At 70.2% G+C, this 16,475-nt stretch overlaps 2 protein-coding genes across 5 annotated transcripts in view; one reads left to right on the top strand and one right to left on the bottom strand.

Moving 5' to 3' along the window:
- Window positions 1-21: 21 nt before the first annotated feature.
- On the bottom strand, window positions 22-1,317 carry BRD3OS (BRD3 opposite strand). Its single transcript, XM_070058834.2, has one exon. It carries the CDS (start codon window positions 844-846, stop codon window positions 592-594), a length of 255 nt encoding a protein of 84 aa, XP_069914935.1. The 5' UTR covers window positions 847-1,317; the 3' UTR covers window positions 22-591.
- A 12,113-nt stretch (window positions 1,318-13,430) lies between these two features.
- VAV2 (vav guanine nucleotide exchange factor 2) overlaps window positions 13,431-16,475 on the top strand; it is a 122,147-nt gene continuing 119,102 nt past the window's right edge. The window contains exon 1 of one of the 4 annotated variants that reach the window (XM_089322350.1): window positions 13,431-14,185. In XM_089322350.1, the coding sequence (XP_089178476.1) occupies window positions 13,982-14,185 (204 nt within the window). In that variant the 5' untranslated portion in view covers window positions 13,431-13,981. The remainder of the gene's footprint in view (window positions 14,186-16,475) is intronic. The other 3 variants (XM_089322355.1, XM_089322359.1, XM_089322368.1) reach the window with 3 other exon arrangements.

Below are 16,475 nucleotides of genomic sequence, written 5' to 3'. Positions count from 1 at the left end.
GATAAAACAAGGGGAGGGGGAGACTCCTAAGGGTGTTTATTCAGGAAGCAAACAGCAGCCTCTGTGTTCCCACGGCCAAGTGGACTCGACGTGGCTCGGGGAAGTGGCCGCAACCGTGGACAGCAGTGCCAGTCATGCTGTGTCCCAGCAGCCATGACAGCCTCCGGGCGTGGAGGCCGGGCAGGGTCGCTGCCAGCCACTCCCGTGGGACTTAAGACGGAGGGAGTCCCTCGTCGCGTTCCGGGTGCACCTGCCTGTGAGCCCCAGGTGCTTGGGAGCCAGTGTCAGCGCCCGCTTCGCCCGCCGCCCAGCAGGTCCCCAGGCGCCCGCTGAGGCTCCGTCGGCTTCCGTCCTGGTCTGTGCAGGGGGCACCGGGGACCGACGCCAGGCGCGGCCCCTCCTCTCACTCTGCGGCCGCCCCAGAGCAGCAGACGTGGACATTGGGAAGAACCTTCCAGAACTTGGGCCGGCGGCTGCCCCGGAGCGGGTGGCTGTTGCGAGCCTGTCGGGAGGCTCCGGGGGCAGCTCCGCGTGGAAGGCGCCGGGAGCGAGGCCCGGAGCGGCTCTGGGCGTCCTGGGCTCCCCTGCCCGTCACATGACCGTGCAGAACTTGGACTGCCCCGTGTCCCGGGGGGCCTCCAGCTTGTTCCTGTCGCGGACCAGGATGGCCTGGTTCCCGTACTGCGAGTACCACGTGCTGCGGCTGCGGCTCAGGTAGGACCCGGCCGGCGCCCACTGCAGCTCCCGCTGCTGCTGCTGCCACACGAGCAGCGAGGTGTCCCGGAAGCGCAGGCGCGCGTAGCCCTCGGACAGCGCCTTCTCGGCCAGCGGCGCGCGGCCACTCATGCTCCCGCGCCGGCCCCGCGCCGCGTCCCGCTCCTGGAGGGGCTCACGCCGCAGGCGACACCCCCAGGGGGGCTGCGTGGCCCCGGCGCCGGACACGCGCCCCGGAGCATCCTGGGGAGACGCGGGTGGGGGGCGCAGCCGTGTGCGGCGGACAGCTGTCAGCGCCCCCCGCGGCCATCACGGGCTGCGGCCCCGTGTCCAGGGCCCCGAGCGGTGCCCACGGGCCGGGCCCTCCTCTTCCCCCGGGTGAGGCTACGTCTGGGGCAGGCCGCGGGCAGCGACCCCGCGCTACTTACGCGCTGGCCGGTGCGGGGCCCGCGGGAGTGGTCGCCGGGGTCCGCGCGGGGCTCGCGGCTCGCGGCGCCCTCCGCTCCAGGCCGCGGGGTCCGCCGAGGCCGCCGGGCCGCGCAGCTCCGCTCCGCCTCGGTCCCCGCGCGCCCGGCCCCCGCGCGGCCAGCGCGGCCTCCGCGACGCTCCGGCCTCTGGGGCGGGGCCTGGCCGCCGCGTCTCCATGGCAACGCCGCAGGCCTGGCGAGCCGAGCGCCGAGCGGGCAGGCGGGCGCCACGAGCCCGAGCCGTCGAGCGCCAGGCGACGCGCGTGCGTGTGCGGCGCTGCGGGGCGGGTGCGCTCGGCCCGGCGCTCGTTCGCGGGGCACGGGCAAGTGCGGGGCCGTCCGCGTGCGTGTCCGGGCGTCTCTGCGTGGAGAAGCACGGGGCCGCCCCGCCCACCAGACCGGGGACGCCACCCCACGCGCGCCGGCGCTGCACTGCGCGTGGTTGAACGCACGGTGGGCTTTCGCGCGCTGGACCCCGACCACGCAGCCCGGCCGAGGGACCCGTAGCTGAGCCCATCCCTGAGCTGGTTCGAGTCCCGGCTGCTCCACTTCCGATCCGGGGGATTCACACCTGTTAGCCAGGAGGGGACTCACCCGTTACCCCAGGAAGGACTCATACCTGTTACCCAGGAGGGGGGATTCACACCTATTACCCGGGAAGGACTCTCACCTGTTACCCAGGAAGGGGAAGACACAGGGAGCTCTCTCCAGGCAGGAAGCAGAGGTGCCCTGGGAGCAGTCGTCCGGGGCCGCCTGCAGGGGGCGCCACCACACTCCCGGCCCCGAATCTCAGCCTGCGTGGCAGCCGTGAGGCTCAGGGGAGGGGGCTCCTGCTGGCTGGAGCTCCTGGCTCCTGGCCTCGGCCCCCACCCGGCCCTGCCGCTGTGGGCATTTGGGGAGAGAATCAGCAGATGGCGCTCTGTCCGTCTGTCTCCTGCTGTCTCTCCAATGCATGTCTAAAAATGTGAGAAGAGAACTCTAGCCGGTCGTGACGGCCGCAACTGTAGGGGTGAGGGCCCCATGGGGCCGGGGTGGGACCCTGAGCCCTGCCCACGGGTCTGTTTGGGAAGCACACAGCCTGCCCTGGGGGGCAGTGGTCTTCCCAGCCCCTGTGAGCCCATGGTGGGCCGGCGGGGAGGGGACAGGAGGCAGGGGGACGGAGTGAGGTTCTCCACCTCTCCCCTGTAGCCCTGCTACCTCACTCGGGGCGCCGGCAGTGGGCGAGGAGGTGCAGGTGCGTGTGGGGTGCCGGGGTCAGAGGTGACACAGGTGCCCTGATGTCCTTCCTCAGAAGCCCGTCCCGTCCTCCGTCCAGGTCTCCTGGTCACCCAGCTCCCAGTCTGTCTTTGCCGTCCCTCGGCCACCCAGCCAGACCACCGGCCCCTGCCAGAATGCAGCAGAGCCCGACGGAGCCGTGCTCGGTGCTGCCGAGGTGCAGCCGCCCGGCCACCACAGGGCAGCCTGGAAGCCCACGTGCCCGCGTGGACGCCACGTGGCTCAGGTCCCCTGGCGCAGGGGACAGGCTTCAGGTTCTGGAGGGCTGGGCTTGCCCGTGGGGTGGGAGAGTGACAGCTGAGACATGTGCAGCTCCCTGGGGGCTCGGGTGATTAATCTTAGATTAGGGGAGGGGCCCACAGCGCCGGGTTGCACGCCTGCGCAGCTCAGCTCGCCCACAGCTGGCTGATGCCACCCGCGTGGGCACTCTGCAGCGGTCCCTACAGACTGCAGGAGGGCTGGGCTGGCCGCGCGGGCTTGGCAGGGCGGAGGCGGCCCAGGGACAAGAGGCTGGACTCAAATCCGAGCCAGGAAGAGCACGGCCAGGCTGCACTGCACGTGGGGGCTGCGGCCCGCAGGGGGAGTCAGGGTGGAGTCGAAGCCCGCGGACCGCCCCTTGGGGGAGGCGTCAGGGCAGAGTCAAGGCTCGCGGACCGCCCCTTGGGGGAGGAGTCAAAGCCTGCGGGCCGTCCCTTGGGGGAGGAGTCAGGGCGGAGTTGAAGCCCGCGGGGCGGGGCCGTGAGCCCGTTGAAAGACAGGTGCCGGCTGGTTTTACACAGTGCAGTGACACCGCTGTGGCCCGCTGAATTTCCTAAAAGATTTTTAAATTTATTTGCAAGGCAGAGTTACAGAGACAGGGAGAGCCAGAGACAGGGTTCTTCCCGCCTCTGGCTCACTCCCCGGATGGCCCCAACAGTCAGGGCTGGGCCAGCAGCCTAGACCTCCCGCCTGGGCCCGCCACGTGCCTGGCAGGGTCCCAGCTCTCCCACTGCCTTCCCAGGGAACTGGATCAGAACTGGGGCTCTGGGACTCGAGCTGGTGCCCACGGGGGATGCCAGCGTGGCAGAGCGGCGACCTAACTGGCTGAGCCACAGTGCCGGCCGCGGGGCTGCTGGGTCGGCTCCCTGTGTTGGGTCTATCCCAGGCGGGTCCCGCCCTGGACGCCTCCCACCAGCGCTGCAGCCCGGGGCAGGCTCTGGCGGCGTGGACCCCGTGTCCCTGGACTCGGGACCCCGTGTCTGCCTGGGCCCATCGCCCAGCCCCCGCGAGGAAGCAGGTCTCGCTCGAGTAGTGAGGCCCCTGCCTCCGCGTGGGCGGCCTGGCCTGGTTCCTTGCTCCGGCATCAGCCGGCCCAGCCCTGGCCCTTGCAAGCACCTCGGGGTGAAGCAGGGGGTAGGCGTGCCCTCTCTCTATTTGCTTCTTAAATAAATCGTGAAAGTCGTTTCTAATTAAGCAAAGCTCTGCGGCCGCATCGTGGAGCGGGAGCAGCCCAGCGGCTCTCTCTCGAGGAGCGGGCCAAGGGGACACTGCTGACTCCGGGGCCAGGCCCACGCCAGGCTCTGCGCCGTCGGCTCCCGCTGGCCCCCCGGTCCCCGGGCCACGGCTCCTGTCGGGTCCCAGGCCTGGGCTCGAGGGTGAGCAGGATTCCCTCCTGAGGAGCCCTCGCGAGACCGGCCTTTCCCGCTCAGCGGTGAGAGCGCCTGCCAGCTCCCCAGGTGGCGAGGGGCGTGGTCTACAGGGGCGTGGTCTGGAGGGGGTGTGACCAACTGGGCGTGGTCTGGAGGGGCGTGGTCGGCAAGCCTGCCCTTCCTCCAGGGCTCTGGGAAGCACTGTCCACACCCCTCTCCTGCCCGCGTGTGGCTCCACGTGGGGCCTCCGGTGGCTGGGTCTCTGCCACTATGGTTCGGGCCACCTCCTCCTCTTTGTCCCTGTCCCTCTCGAGGGCCGGCCGGGAGACCTGGGGTGGCCTCCCCAGCTCGCAGCCCCTTTTCCCAGTCCCAGGTGTCTGGGAGGCACCACGGACGCCTCTCCCTGGGGCCCAGCGCTCAACCTGATGGAAACCGGGCCGCTCCTGCCGGAGTAGAAAAGCGTGCGGGGAGCCTGGGCTTGGTCACGTGCTCAGGTAGCGGGAAGGCGCTGGAAATCCTGCCTGGGCGGTGGGTTCAGGGGTCCCCCGAGATGAGGTCTGGGTCCCCTTTGGGCACCCCAGAAGGGACAAAGAAAAAACCAGTAGTCGCGGCTGTGGTGTGGCCACTTTTCAAGGCTTTTTCTTTTTAACAACTTTTAAAAAAGATTAATTTTATTTATTTGAAAGGCAGCATTAGAGAGAGAGAGACAGAGACAGAGACGGGTCATCCGCGGGTTCATTCCCAAATGGCCACAACGGCCAAGCTGGGCCAGGCGGAAGCCAGGCCCGGGCCTGGGGACTTCCGCTGCTTCTCCCAGGCACGTTAGCAGGGAGCTGGATCGGGAGTGGAGCAGCTGGGCCCCCGATATCCATGTGGGATGCCGGCGCTGCAGGCAGTGGCTTCACCCGCTATGGCACGGCGCCGCCCCGGGGTGGGTGTTGTGGGCAGCAGGGGGAGCCGCCCCCTGCGGTGCTCACGGCGCACTGCAGTCGGTTCCAGGGCTGCTTCCTGCTGAAGCCGGGGAGGCGGCAGCTCGTGGCTCAGGTGGCCGGGTCCCTGCCACCCAGGAGGGAGACCCGGATGGAGCTCCAGGCCCCTGGCTCAGCCTGGCCCAGCTCAACCCTGGCTCAGTGGCCATGTCGGGGGGGGGGGCAGTAGGTGGCGGATCCGTCCTTCTGTCGCTGCTTTTCGAATGCATAAAGGAATGCAAAAGCTAAGATGCCTACATTTTTGTTCAAGGCACAGGCGGGCCCCCAGGGAGGCCGAGTGCCTGGAGCCCAGGTTGGCAGGGGGAGGTGCTGGGAGGAGACGGGTGGCCGGCGTGCCCGCATCTGAGTGCCCCCCACGTCCCACCCAGCTCCCTGCCACTGCGCAGCTTTGGGGGCAACAGTGGTCATTCCCATTCCTGCCACCTACGAGGGAGACCCGGCAGTTCCAGGCTCCCGGTGCCTACCAGGAGCAGTGCTGGCGCACAGCGGCACTCGGCAGACGGCTTGGAGGTCTGCTCGTACCTGCTGGGGACCAGCAAGGCACAGGACGTGGCGGGGGGGGGGCTGTTTTGCCTGAAGGAAGGGGAGGCTGGGCAGCGCCGGCCCGTCCTGGGCCATGGCATCACCAGGGTGCCCTTGCTCCTCCCTGGCCAGGGTGCCTGGGGCCAGCCTCAGAGCACAGCCAGTGAAGAGAGATGCCTGGGTTCATGGCCCCCAGGGCAGAGCCTGGGAACTTTGACCCCTGAGGGCGAGCGAGGGGCCTGAGGAGGAGAAGCCACTGGGAAGCGATTCCTGGTGAGGTTCAAGTGCACCCCGGGAGGAGGCGACCCCTGTGTGGCAGCCTCAGAGCGGCCACCTCCGGAGCCCAGGGCTCAGTGCCTGAGCCAAAGACCCCAGGTGGAAAGGTGGCAGGCGGGGGGGGGGGTCTGTCCAGAGAGCTGTGACCCCCGGGGCAGGGCCCCCGGCTGCCGTGAGAGAGGGGCCCGCCTGCCCCAGGGCCTGGCAGTGCGGGGAAGCCGATGCCGGCCGCAGGGAGCCAGGCTCGCCTGGGCAGCGGGGGAACGTGCTGACCACGCGTCCCTCTCAGGAGTCCTCAGCTCCAACACTGCCCAGCGTCACACGTGAGACTCGGAGGCCAGGGCCTCCCTCCCCCGGCTTCTCCCTGTCGGAGCGCCCAGCCCCCCAAGGGTCAGTACAAGTCCACATTCGTAGGTGAAGGGTCAGAGGCCAGAGCTCGGGGTCCTCACAGGGACTACAGGCACACGTGTGCAGTTCTGCGTGGATGTGGGGTGTGGAGGCTGCAGCGGCAGGTGGGGGCAGGAAGCCGCAAAGCCTTGGGGAAGGATCACTCACACCATCTCAACTCCCAGGGCATGCATACCCCCCACACGTACACACACATACATGCACACACGTGTGCACACATCTGAGCAGACTCAGAGCCCTGTGTCGCATGTCTCCCAGGAACAGGCTCAGACGTGTCCTCGCTGTCACTGGTGCAGGCCCAGCCCCAGGCCTGACCTGTTCACATCCCAGGCTCCCCGTGACCACGGGGGGGGGGGTGGGCAGAGCCGGGCTCCGGACAGGGAGCGGTCACGGCGCCGCTGGCGGCTTGATTCTGTTGGATTTTAATTAACTTAAAAGTGGACGGCACCTTGGGACCCCCACCCACCACCCTGGTGGGGACGCAGAGAAAAATGTTCTCGCTGCCAATGTCCTTGGCACCCGCTGCGAACCCTGCGCCCGCCACCCAGCGGAGCGGCCCCGGGCGGCACCAGGGCGATGAAAGAATTCACCCGTCAAAGATAAAATGAAGCCTAAAGGCAGCCGTGAGCCTGACCTTGAGCCAGACCCACAGACGCCTCCCCGCCACGCCGGGGGCCGTCATCCAGCTCCGGACGGTGGCAGGTTGACCGTCACCCCCCAAGCGCCCGAGGACAGCGGCCGGGAGCTGCCGCCAACGTCCGACGGTGCAGGGCGAGGCTTCTGCGTCGCCCTGGTCTCTCCTGCGCTGTAAGAGGAGCTGAAAGGGGAATGAATCACGTGTGAAGCACACGGTAAACGCACCCTCCCCGTCCGCTAAGTCGCACGGGTCGTGACTTAGAGCGGTTGTCAGCCGTCTTCGCTCCCAGGGCGAGGGGACGATGGCGTCTTTGCTCTCTCGTGTGACTGTCTCTGAAAGTGGCAGTGAGATGTCCCTCGTAATAAAATGTTCACCCATCAAAGGAAAACAAATCAAGGTTCAGGGGCCGGCGCTGTGGCACAGGACATCCCATACGGCTGCTGGCTCAAGTCCCGACTGCCCACGTCCGATCCAGCTCCCCGCGGGGCCCGGGAAGCAGCGGGCGATGGCCCAAGTGCTCGGGCCCCTGCAGCCACGTGGGGACCCGGACGGAGCTCCTGGCTCTGCCCCCACTGCAGTGGGCGTTTGGGGAGTGAAGCAGGGAAAGAGAGAGAGCTCTCTTCCCTCTCGCTCACTCTCTCTCTCTCCTCTCTGTCTCTCTCTTGCTCTCGCTCTCACTCTCCCCCTCCCTCCCACCCTCCCTCTGTGTCTCCAGTCACTCTGGTTTGCAAATAAACACATGTTTAAGGATGAAAAAAAGGGTTTAAACGGAAATGTGCGTGAGTGTAAAATCCACATCGGAGCTGGAGTTCCTGAAGTGGACGTAGAACGGCTCTGTCATGAGTTTCCCGAGGACCACGGCTGCAACGGCGACGCGTGGGAGAGTGGATTAGTGCACTCACGGGCAGTTACCAACCCCGCAGGCCGGCCCGAGGGGACCCACAGCCCGCCCGCCGGCCCGAGGGGACCCACAGCCCGCCAGCTGGCCCGAGAGGACCCACAGCCTGCCCGCCGGCCACGAGGGGACCCACAGCCCGCCCACCGGCCATGAGGGGACCCACAGCCCGCCAGCTGGCCCGAGAGGACCCACAGCCCACCAGCTGGCCCGAGGGGACGCACAGCCCGCCCGCCGGCCCGAGGGGACCCACAGCCCGCCCACCGGCCACGAGGGGACCCACAGCCCACCAGCTGGCCCGAGAGGACCCACAGCCCGCCCACTGGCCCGAGGGGACCCACAGCCCGCCAGCTGGCCCGAGAGGACCCACAGCCTGCCCGCCGGCCACGAGGGGACCCACAGCCCGCCCGCCGGCCACGAGGGGACCCACAGCCCGCCCGCCGGCCCGAGGGGACGCACATGCACTCACTGGACCTGACGCCCTGGGGGCGGTGGGAGAGCTTGCTCTTGGCCGGCCGGGGGAAGCCAGAGTCCAGCAGCCACACGCTCGGTGGCAAATGTCTCAAAGGGGCAGCCCGCAGGGACAGAGAGCCGACGCTGGGGGCGGGGATGACCCTGAGGGCCCCAGGTCCACTCTGGGGGTGGCACAAGGGGGCCGGGATTGGCAGCCCTTGCACCGTGGCCCAGCAGGTGAGGCCAGCGTGTCGCCGTAGCTGGGCTGGCCTCTGGCCCCTTGTGGTGGTGTGGCCACAGGAGACCTGGAGGGGCCCTGGCCGGGGCCACCACGCGCTGGGGTTGAGGGTGGCCCCGAGCACCCGTGAGCGTAGGGCAGAGTCAGAGGCTGTGTCCTCCCAGCTGCCGGGGACACGCCCGCTCGTGTCGGAGCTCCAGCCAGCCACGTGGGGCTTGGGTCCCCCCTTGGCCGCCTATGGAGGTGGCTGTGGGCGCTTCCCCCACTCAGCCGGCCCGGCTGCCCTCGGGCCCCTCCCAGCCAGGACAGAAACCTCCCCCAGCTCCTAGGGCGACCCCGCGCTGCGGGCATCACGGTCTAGGGGACGCTCCTCGGACCGCGGCGAGGACCCGATGGGTAGCAAGCACACACTTTGCCTTTTCCAAGGCAGGGTGGGCAGCCCACCGCCGAGGGGCCTGCTGGGCTCAGTCTGGCTCCCCGGCGGGCCAGATGGTCTTTCTCTGCACCTATAATTTCCCGGGAAATGGTGACAGCTGAATTTGCATGATGCAGCCACAGATGGAAGTTGCAGAATGTGTGTGCTCATGTGGTCTGGACGGGAGACCGATTCTCTTACCCAGTCACGTCGGGCAGGCTCGGAGCACCCCCCCGGCCCCCCAGGAACACAGCCAGTGCTCCCTAACCGCCTTCTAGGGCGGGGGCATGGTGGGGGAGGGGGGAGGGGCAAGGGGGAAGTATGAGTAGGGGAGGGTGGGAGATGGGGGATGGGTGAGGGGGACGAGTGGGGGAGGGTGGGAGATGGGGCTGGGTGGGGGGATGGAGGAGGGGCTGTGTGGGGAGGGGGATGTGGCCAGGGCAAGAGGGGGGCTTGAGAGGGACAAGGACAGCCCTCTGGAGGAGCAGCTGCAGTCTGTGTGCTGAGCCTCGGCCCCTTGGATGACAAGCACCTGCTGGGGGTGGGGGGCAGTGCCGGCCGGGCTGCAGGGGGCGGGCAGTGCTGGCTGGCCGCAGTCTCCCAGCCCTGTGAGACGAGGGAGGGCCTCTGGTGAGCACGGGAGGTGCTCAGGTCCCGCCCTGTGGCGCGTGTCGCCTGCCACACTGCAGGAGGCGCCCTGTTCCGCTCAGACGCCCGTGGGACCCCGAGGGCAGCTCCTGCAGGGGCTGGGGACGCCGCTGGCCAGTCCTGCCTCGCCCAGGGCACATCAGCTGGAGGCTCTGAGCGCCAGGGTGCGGGCAGGGCTCCTCCTCACCGCAGGAGTTCCGGTCCGGGCGGGCACACAGGGCGGGGCCCCAGCACTGAGCCCGACTGCCCGGGTCCTGGACAGTCGCCAGACCCACAGACCACGGAGGCGTTGTGGCCGTGAGCCGCTGCCCCTGCGTCCTCTGAGGCGGACGTGGGCTCTGCTGCTCCTGTTGCCGCTTTGTGCTTGGTGTGTGTGAGCGCCCGCCCGGCACCGGCACCGGCACTGCGGCTGGCGAGCGTGGACGCTCCTGCACGCACCGTGTCACTGCTGCTCCTTGCTCACCGCCTACCTGCCCGAGTCGGCGTGGCCAGAGGCCGCAGAGAGTTCCAGGTGTGGGAATCCCTTTGGACAGCAGCATCTGGGTGTGCACAGGCTCCGGGCCTGACCCCTCACACCTTGCCGTGGGCGGGATGGGGCGGCTGTGAGGCTCACGGGACGGCCCCGACCCCCGGGCCAGCCACGCGGCCCGGGAGCAGCTGCCACCACTACGAGCGCCGTTAAGGCGGAACACGCCGGCAACACGCGGTACCGTGCGAGTCTCGGTGCTGGGCACGTGTACACGTAGCTTAACATAGAACCACTGCTCAGATACGCCACGAGCCAGAACTGGCTCCCACGGCCTCTTTAAATAGAACTTTGGAGTTGGCTTAACACATCCATGGCTTCCGTGACAGATAGACCGGGGTTTAGAATAACACGGATGGTGATTCGCCAAGCGGGTGGTCTACGCGTTCGGCGTTTCGCTCACCGTGCATTTCTTTTCTTTTCAAGATTTATTTATTTTATTTGAGAGGCAGAGTTACACACACACAGAGAGAGAGAGAGAGAGAGAGAGAGAGAGAGAGAGGTCTTCATCCGCTGGTTCACTCCCCAGATGGCCTCAGCGGCCGGAGCTGGGCTGATCCGAAGCCAGGAGCCAGGAGCATCTTCCGGGTCCCCCACGTGGGTGCAGGGCCCAAGGACTTGGGCCATCTCTACTCCCATGCATTTCTTGAGCACCCACTGTATGCCAAGCCCTGCTGGTGGGCCAGGCATGATGTGGGGACAGGAACGGATGGCCCCTGCTCCCGCGCGGGTGACGGCAGACGGAGGAGCCCCACGGCGAGCTGCCGGTGCAGGGCAGCAAGCAAAGGCAGGCGAGGAGGGCGGAGCCCGGGCACGGGGCCCCGAGTGGGGGGGGCACTGAGCAGGGGGGGCCCGAGGGCGGGGGGCACTGAGCCAGGTGGAGGTGTCTCATGGCCCCGAGGGTGGGGGGAGACCGAGGGCGGGAGCACTGAGTGGGGGGCACTGAGCCAAGGGGGGCCCCGAGGGCGGGGGCACTGAGCCAGGTGGAGGTGTCTCATGGCACCGAGTGGGGGAGGACCCCGAGGGCGGGGGTGTCTCATGGCACCGAGTGGGGGGGCACTGAGCTGGGGGGGCACTGAGCCAAGGGGGATACCAAGCAGGTGGGGCACTGAGCCAAGGGCGGGGGTGTCTCATGGCACTGAGCGGGGGGGAACTGAGCCGGGGGGGGGCACCGAGCTGAGGGGGGCACCGAGTGGGGGGCACCTGGCCGGGGGAGCACCTCGCGTGGTCAGTGGGGCGAGGGCCTGGTGCTGCCTGCACGAGCTGGGAGCCACGCCGGCCGTGCACCTGGACGGGAGCATAGCGGGCCTCACCTGGGGGGGGGTGGTCAGAATCTACACAGGGTGTGGACTGTGGGGCCTGCTGGCGGGTCAGCTGTGCCCGACCACCCTGCGGCTTCCCGTCCACCCCTGAGAACGTGGCGACGTTTGGTTCGTGGTTGGGGACGGGCGGCCGGGCCAGCTCCAGGGGCGCTGGGCGCTCCTACAGAGGAGCTCCGCCCTGGGCTACAGCTCAAGTCGCAGCTCCTTCCACAAGCCTTGCCACCCCCCAGCCCCTGCAGCCCCTTCTGCCTCAGGGACCCTCCTTCCCCACCCCGGGGGGCTGCTGGCCGGCGGTCACCTCCCGGTGTGACGCAATCCCGCCGCTGGGCAGGGCCACGGCCCTGAGAGCCACGGGAAGCACATGGGGTTGGGTTTTCCCTGATGGCATTCCCTCTCTCCCTCTCCTGTGTGCACGCACACAGGGGCCCTGGGGGCTACACAGGGTGGGGGGCGGTCCCTGCCGCCCAGGATGGGATTAAGGGAGGCACTGTGCTAGCTCAAGACCACCCAGCAAGGAGGCCAGGGTCCCCCGGCCTGACCATTCCCAGAGCCCCTCCTGGGAGCGGCGGAGCAGCGCGCTGGCCATGGCCTGCCCAGCACCACCAGGGGGCAGCAGCCGCACGTCTGCCCGGCTGCAGGTGCCTGCCCCCAGAACCCGGTCTCGGTTGGTTTCCTGCCCCAGCCGGTGGGCGCTTTCCTCCCAGGAGAGGGACCCGGGCGTGGAATGGGGCAGCGGCCAGAGAGGGGACGTGGGAGACACACACGCTCTTCCTCTGGGGACTCTGGGGACTTAGCCCCTTCAGGTCTCACACCAGGTGTGGGGGAGGGTGGGGGGTCCCTGGTCCTAGGGCAGAGGAGGCCGGCAGCTCTGGGGTTCAGGCCCTGGGGCCCCACTGCCTCACCCCTGCCCGTGGGAGGCCAGGCCTTGTTCACAAAGGTGCCAGCTGTTGGCTCAGAGCAGGGGCCACAGGCTCACCTGTCCCCCCCTCCACCCCGCCTGAGCCTACGCCCAGCAGGGGCAGGCTCTGGGTGACCCCTGTCAGTGAGCCAGACCCGGAAGGGGCCCTCGTGCTGTCTCCCCAAGCCGGAAGGCCAAGCCTGGGTCAGGGCAGAGCCCAATCCCCAAGACAGGCCCCCGGCCCAGAGAACTCTGTGGACTTGGGGGTGAGGAGAGGACACGGCCCCGCCTGCCCCTCGGGAGAAGGGACGCTGGGCCATGGGGCAGCAGCTCCAGGGGTCGGCCTGGGAGATAGCCCTCCCACTCCAGACTCGGAGAAGGGCACCGCTGGCCGGGCTCCGCACAGCACCGCACAGCACCGGCAGGCAGACCCAGGGCGCCTGACAGCTGAGCCAGGACCCAGATAATTGCGCTAGGGGGCCCCTCCCACCGTCCCACGGTGCCAGCTGGACAAACACGCTCCCCTCCCCCCACGGTGCCTGTAGCCCGGGGTTGAGTTCAGGACGGGTCACCGCGCGGGGGCTGGTTACGGACCCGGGCCGGATACCTCCTTCCGTCCCCCACCCCCGACCCCGCTCATCTCACAGAACCCGGCTCTGCCCGCGAGCGGCGCTGACTCCGGCCCCGCGCCGGATCAAGGGCCCGTGGGTCCCCTGCCAGGGCGCGCTGGGGATGCCAGGCCCCTGTGCCCCCCGCCCGGAGGGGCCAAGGGGGCGCGGGGAGCCTCGGCCCAGCCCCGTGCCCCCTCCCCGGCCCGCGAGGGCTCTCCGCGCCGAGGGACCCCCCTCCTGACCCCCGCGGAGGTCCGGCGGCGCAGGGGGAGGCGCAGGGACGGCGACGCGACCACCGCGGGGCAGGCGGGGTCGCCGCCCCGGGACAAGGGGCACCCCCGAGCCCGCCCTCCCAGGAGAAAGGCGGCGGGACCCCGGCCCGCGCCGCAGCCCCCGCCCGCCGCAACTTCAGCTGGCGGCAGCCGGGCAGGAAGTGGGGGGGCGGCGCTTGGGGCGCGGGGCGGCGCCCGGCGAGTGCGCCCGCCCCGCCCCGCCCCGCCCGCCGTGGCCGCGCCCCCCGCGCCCCCCGCGCCCCGGAGCCGAGCGCCTGCGAGCTCCAGCGACCGGCGCGCGGCGCGCAGCCCTCGGGCGGGGCGGACAAAGCGGCGGCGGCGCGGGCGGCCCAGGCCCGGGACGCGCGGAGCCAGCGACCCGCCGGGCCTTTGTCTCGGGCGGGGCAGGAGCGGCGACGGCCGCGGGGCGCCCCGAGCGCAGAATGCGGCGCGCGGCGGGGCGAATCGGGGAGCGCTGCGGCGGCCGCCGGCGTGGAGCCCGGCTCGGGGCCCGCGGGGATTTGTGTGCGTGAACGGGGCACCGGCGCGCCGGTCGGCGCCTGCCCCGCGGCCGCACGTGGGCGGGAGCCGCGGACCGCGAAGAGCCCGCGGAGGAGGAGGAGGAGGAAGAGGAGGGGACGCGCGGTGGCGCAGCGGGGACCCGGGGCCGCCCGCGCGAAGCCCCGCCCCGGCCCCCCGAGCCCCGCGCGGGCGGGCGGGATGCCCCGGGGCCGCCGCACTTGGGCCGGAGCGCGGTGCTGAGCGCGCGGCCGGCGCCGCGGGCGCCATGGAGCAGTGGCGGCAGTGCGGCCGCTGGCTCATCGACTGTAAGGTCCTGCCGCCCAACCACCGCGTCGTGTGGCCCTCGGCCGTGGTCTTCGACCTGGCGCAGGCGCTGCGCGACGGCGTGCTGCTGTGCCAGCTGCTTCACAACCTGTCTCCCGGCTCCATCGACCTCAAGGACATCAACTTCCGGCCGCAGATGTCCCAGGTGAGGGTCCGAGCCGCGCGACCTCCGCGGGCGCCAAGTTGGCCAAAGTCCCCCGTGCCTGGGGCGCGCCTCGGCCGTCCGCGTGCGCCCGAGCCGGGGTCTGCGCCTGCCGGGCTGGGGAGACGCCACCGGGGCCCCTGCTCCCGGCGCCCTGCCGAAGGTCCCCGGCTGGTGCCGGGGGTCGAGGCTCGCGGCCTGGTGTCTGGCGGCCGAGCGCCGGGGGAGGACACGCGGGCGCTCGCTGAGCGGCGGGCGCGCCCGGGCGGGGCGCAGGCGCGAGCCCTCGAGTCCCCGGGGAAGCGGGTGGGCCGGGGCGCCGCCCCCTCGCGGCCTCCGCCTCCCCCCGGGCCCTGTCTGGGGGCGAGCCGCCTCGGGGGTCCCCGGGGCCAGGCACCTTGGCGCCAGCCGGAGCGCCCCCGGCTCTGCCCCAGCGCGCCCACCCCTCCGACGGGCCCCTCCGAGAATGGCCTTTGTCGCGGCGGAGGCGCGGGGGCTCAGGGGGGCTGGGAAGCCTCCGTTCCTCCGGCCACAGCTGCTTTTCTTGGCCCCTGGGAGGGAACTTGGCGAAGACTTAAGCACCAACCCGGTTCCCGTCCTGGCCCTGGGCGAGGTGGGGGTCGCAGATCCCCCACCCGGAGCGGCTTTGAAGGGCTCGGTCCGGCGGGCGCTGCCCAGGCGCGACCTTCCGGCCCGCGCCGCGCCGGCCGGCCGCCTGCCCGCCCGCCCGCGTCCTCGGCAGCTGTGTGTGGACAGCGGCCATTCGCGGTGGGACCTCGCAGCCGAGCCTGGGAGGAGGGGCCGAGTGCGTCACCTCCCCTAACACTTCCAGGCTGGCCCGATGGCCTCTGGCCTTTGGCCGGGGCTGCCTTTCCGAGGACATGGCTCCCCCTCCCCGGGGTGGGCGGGCGTGGGGGGGGTGGCCGCTAACGAGGGAGAGCCCTTGGGGGGGGCGCTGTGCCCAATGCAGTAATAACCCGGGCCCGGGGTAGGGGGCCACCGCCTGACCTCTGAGGGGCTTCACAGAGGTTCCCCCCGCCCGACCTCTGGAGGAGGTGGTCACCCGGATTTGTGGCTGGAGGCGCGGGGTACAGGGAGCTGCAGGGGCTACCTGGGCTGGCTCGCTCCGGCAGGGTTGGGGGGACTGGCAGGAGGCTGGGACTGGCCGCAGTGGCTGGGTGGGCACAGCAGGCTGGGAGGAGCCAGGCGGCCCAGCCGTCCCTCCCAGCTGTGGTTTGGGCAGGATGGGAAGAGGAGGGGCCTGCCTGGAGCCGGCAGCTTGGCTCAGCGCCGTGCTGGAGCTGGGGTCAGACTTCCGGGGTCCCCCAGCCAGCACCACCCCAGCCTCCTGGAGGGGTGTTGGGGGACCTGGGGGGCCGGCAGTGGCCGTGCCTGGAGGGTCCCCAGGGCGCGGAGGATGTGCACAGCTCTGTACATCGGCCCGCCCTGCGGCTGAGGGCTGAGCTCCGGGTCCCTAGCCCTCTGGGGCTGGCCCCACCCATCTTTGTACGTCTGTGGCCCCCACGGGGGTGGCTGCAGGTGCTCCCTGGGACTGTGTGGTGTTGGGTCAGGGGTCAGCCAGGTGGCTCCCACCGTTCCTGGCGGGGAAGACTCAGACAGTACATGGACGTGTGCGCTATGGAAAACTGTGCGTGGATTTTGAGAGCGCGCGCGGTGGAGTACAGATACCTTCCATTTGCTGGGTCACCCACCAGATGTCCACAGCGGCCGGGGCTGAGCCGGGCCGACACCTGGAGCCCAGTGCGGGTCTCCTTCAGCCATCGCTGCTGCCTCCCGGGAACACCTCGGCGGGAAGCTGGCGCGGGACTCGAACCCGGCACTCGAGTGTGTGTGTGATGTGGGCGGCCCTGGCCGGATGCCCGCGCTGATTCCAGATTCTCTGACCTGTTAATTCCATTTTCCCACAACCGTGCGCTCAGATTCCCAAGGAAGGAAACAAGTCTCTCCACCCCGTGTGGCTGCGTGGGGGTGGGGGAGGCACCGGGGGCCTCTGCGTGGCTGCTGTCTGGGGAGGCGGCGTGGGGTCCTGCCCTGGGCTCGGCGCCCCCCCGGGAAGGGTTCCCCCCCCGCCTTCGCCAGTGAGCAGGTGCGGGTCAGACTGAGTGGCCAGTGGTCGCCCAGCTGGCGTGGTGTGGTGGACAGCCGAGGCTCTGTCCCTGACCTTCTGGGCTGGCTCACGGTGCGCGTCCGCCCGTGGGCCGATGGCAGGAGCCGTGTGTGCCGGGGCTCCGTGGTGTCCGGTGTGTTGGCTGGGAGTCAGCAGGGCCCCTGC

Source organism: Oryctolagus cuniculus, chromosome 1, assembly GCF_051225735.1.
Source record: "Oryctolagus cuniculus isolate XC-2025 breed Fujian yellow rabbit chromosome 1, ASM5122573v1, whole genome shotgun sequence".
NCBI lineage: Eukaryota > Metazoa > Chordata > Mammalia > Lagomorpha > Leporidae > Oryctolagus > Oryctolagus cuniculus.
Note: the sequence above shows the minus strand (reverse complement) of the source record. Positions and strands in the feature narration are given on the sequence as shown.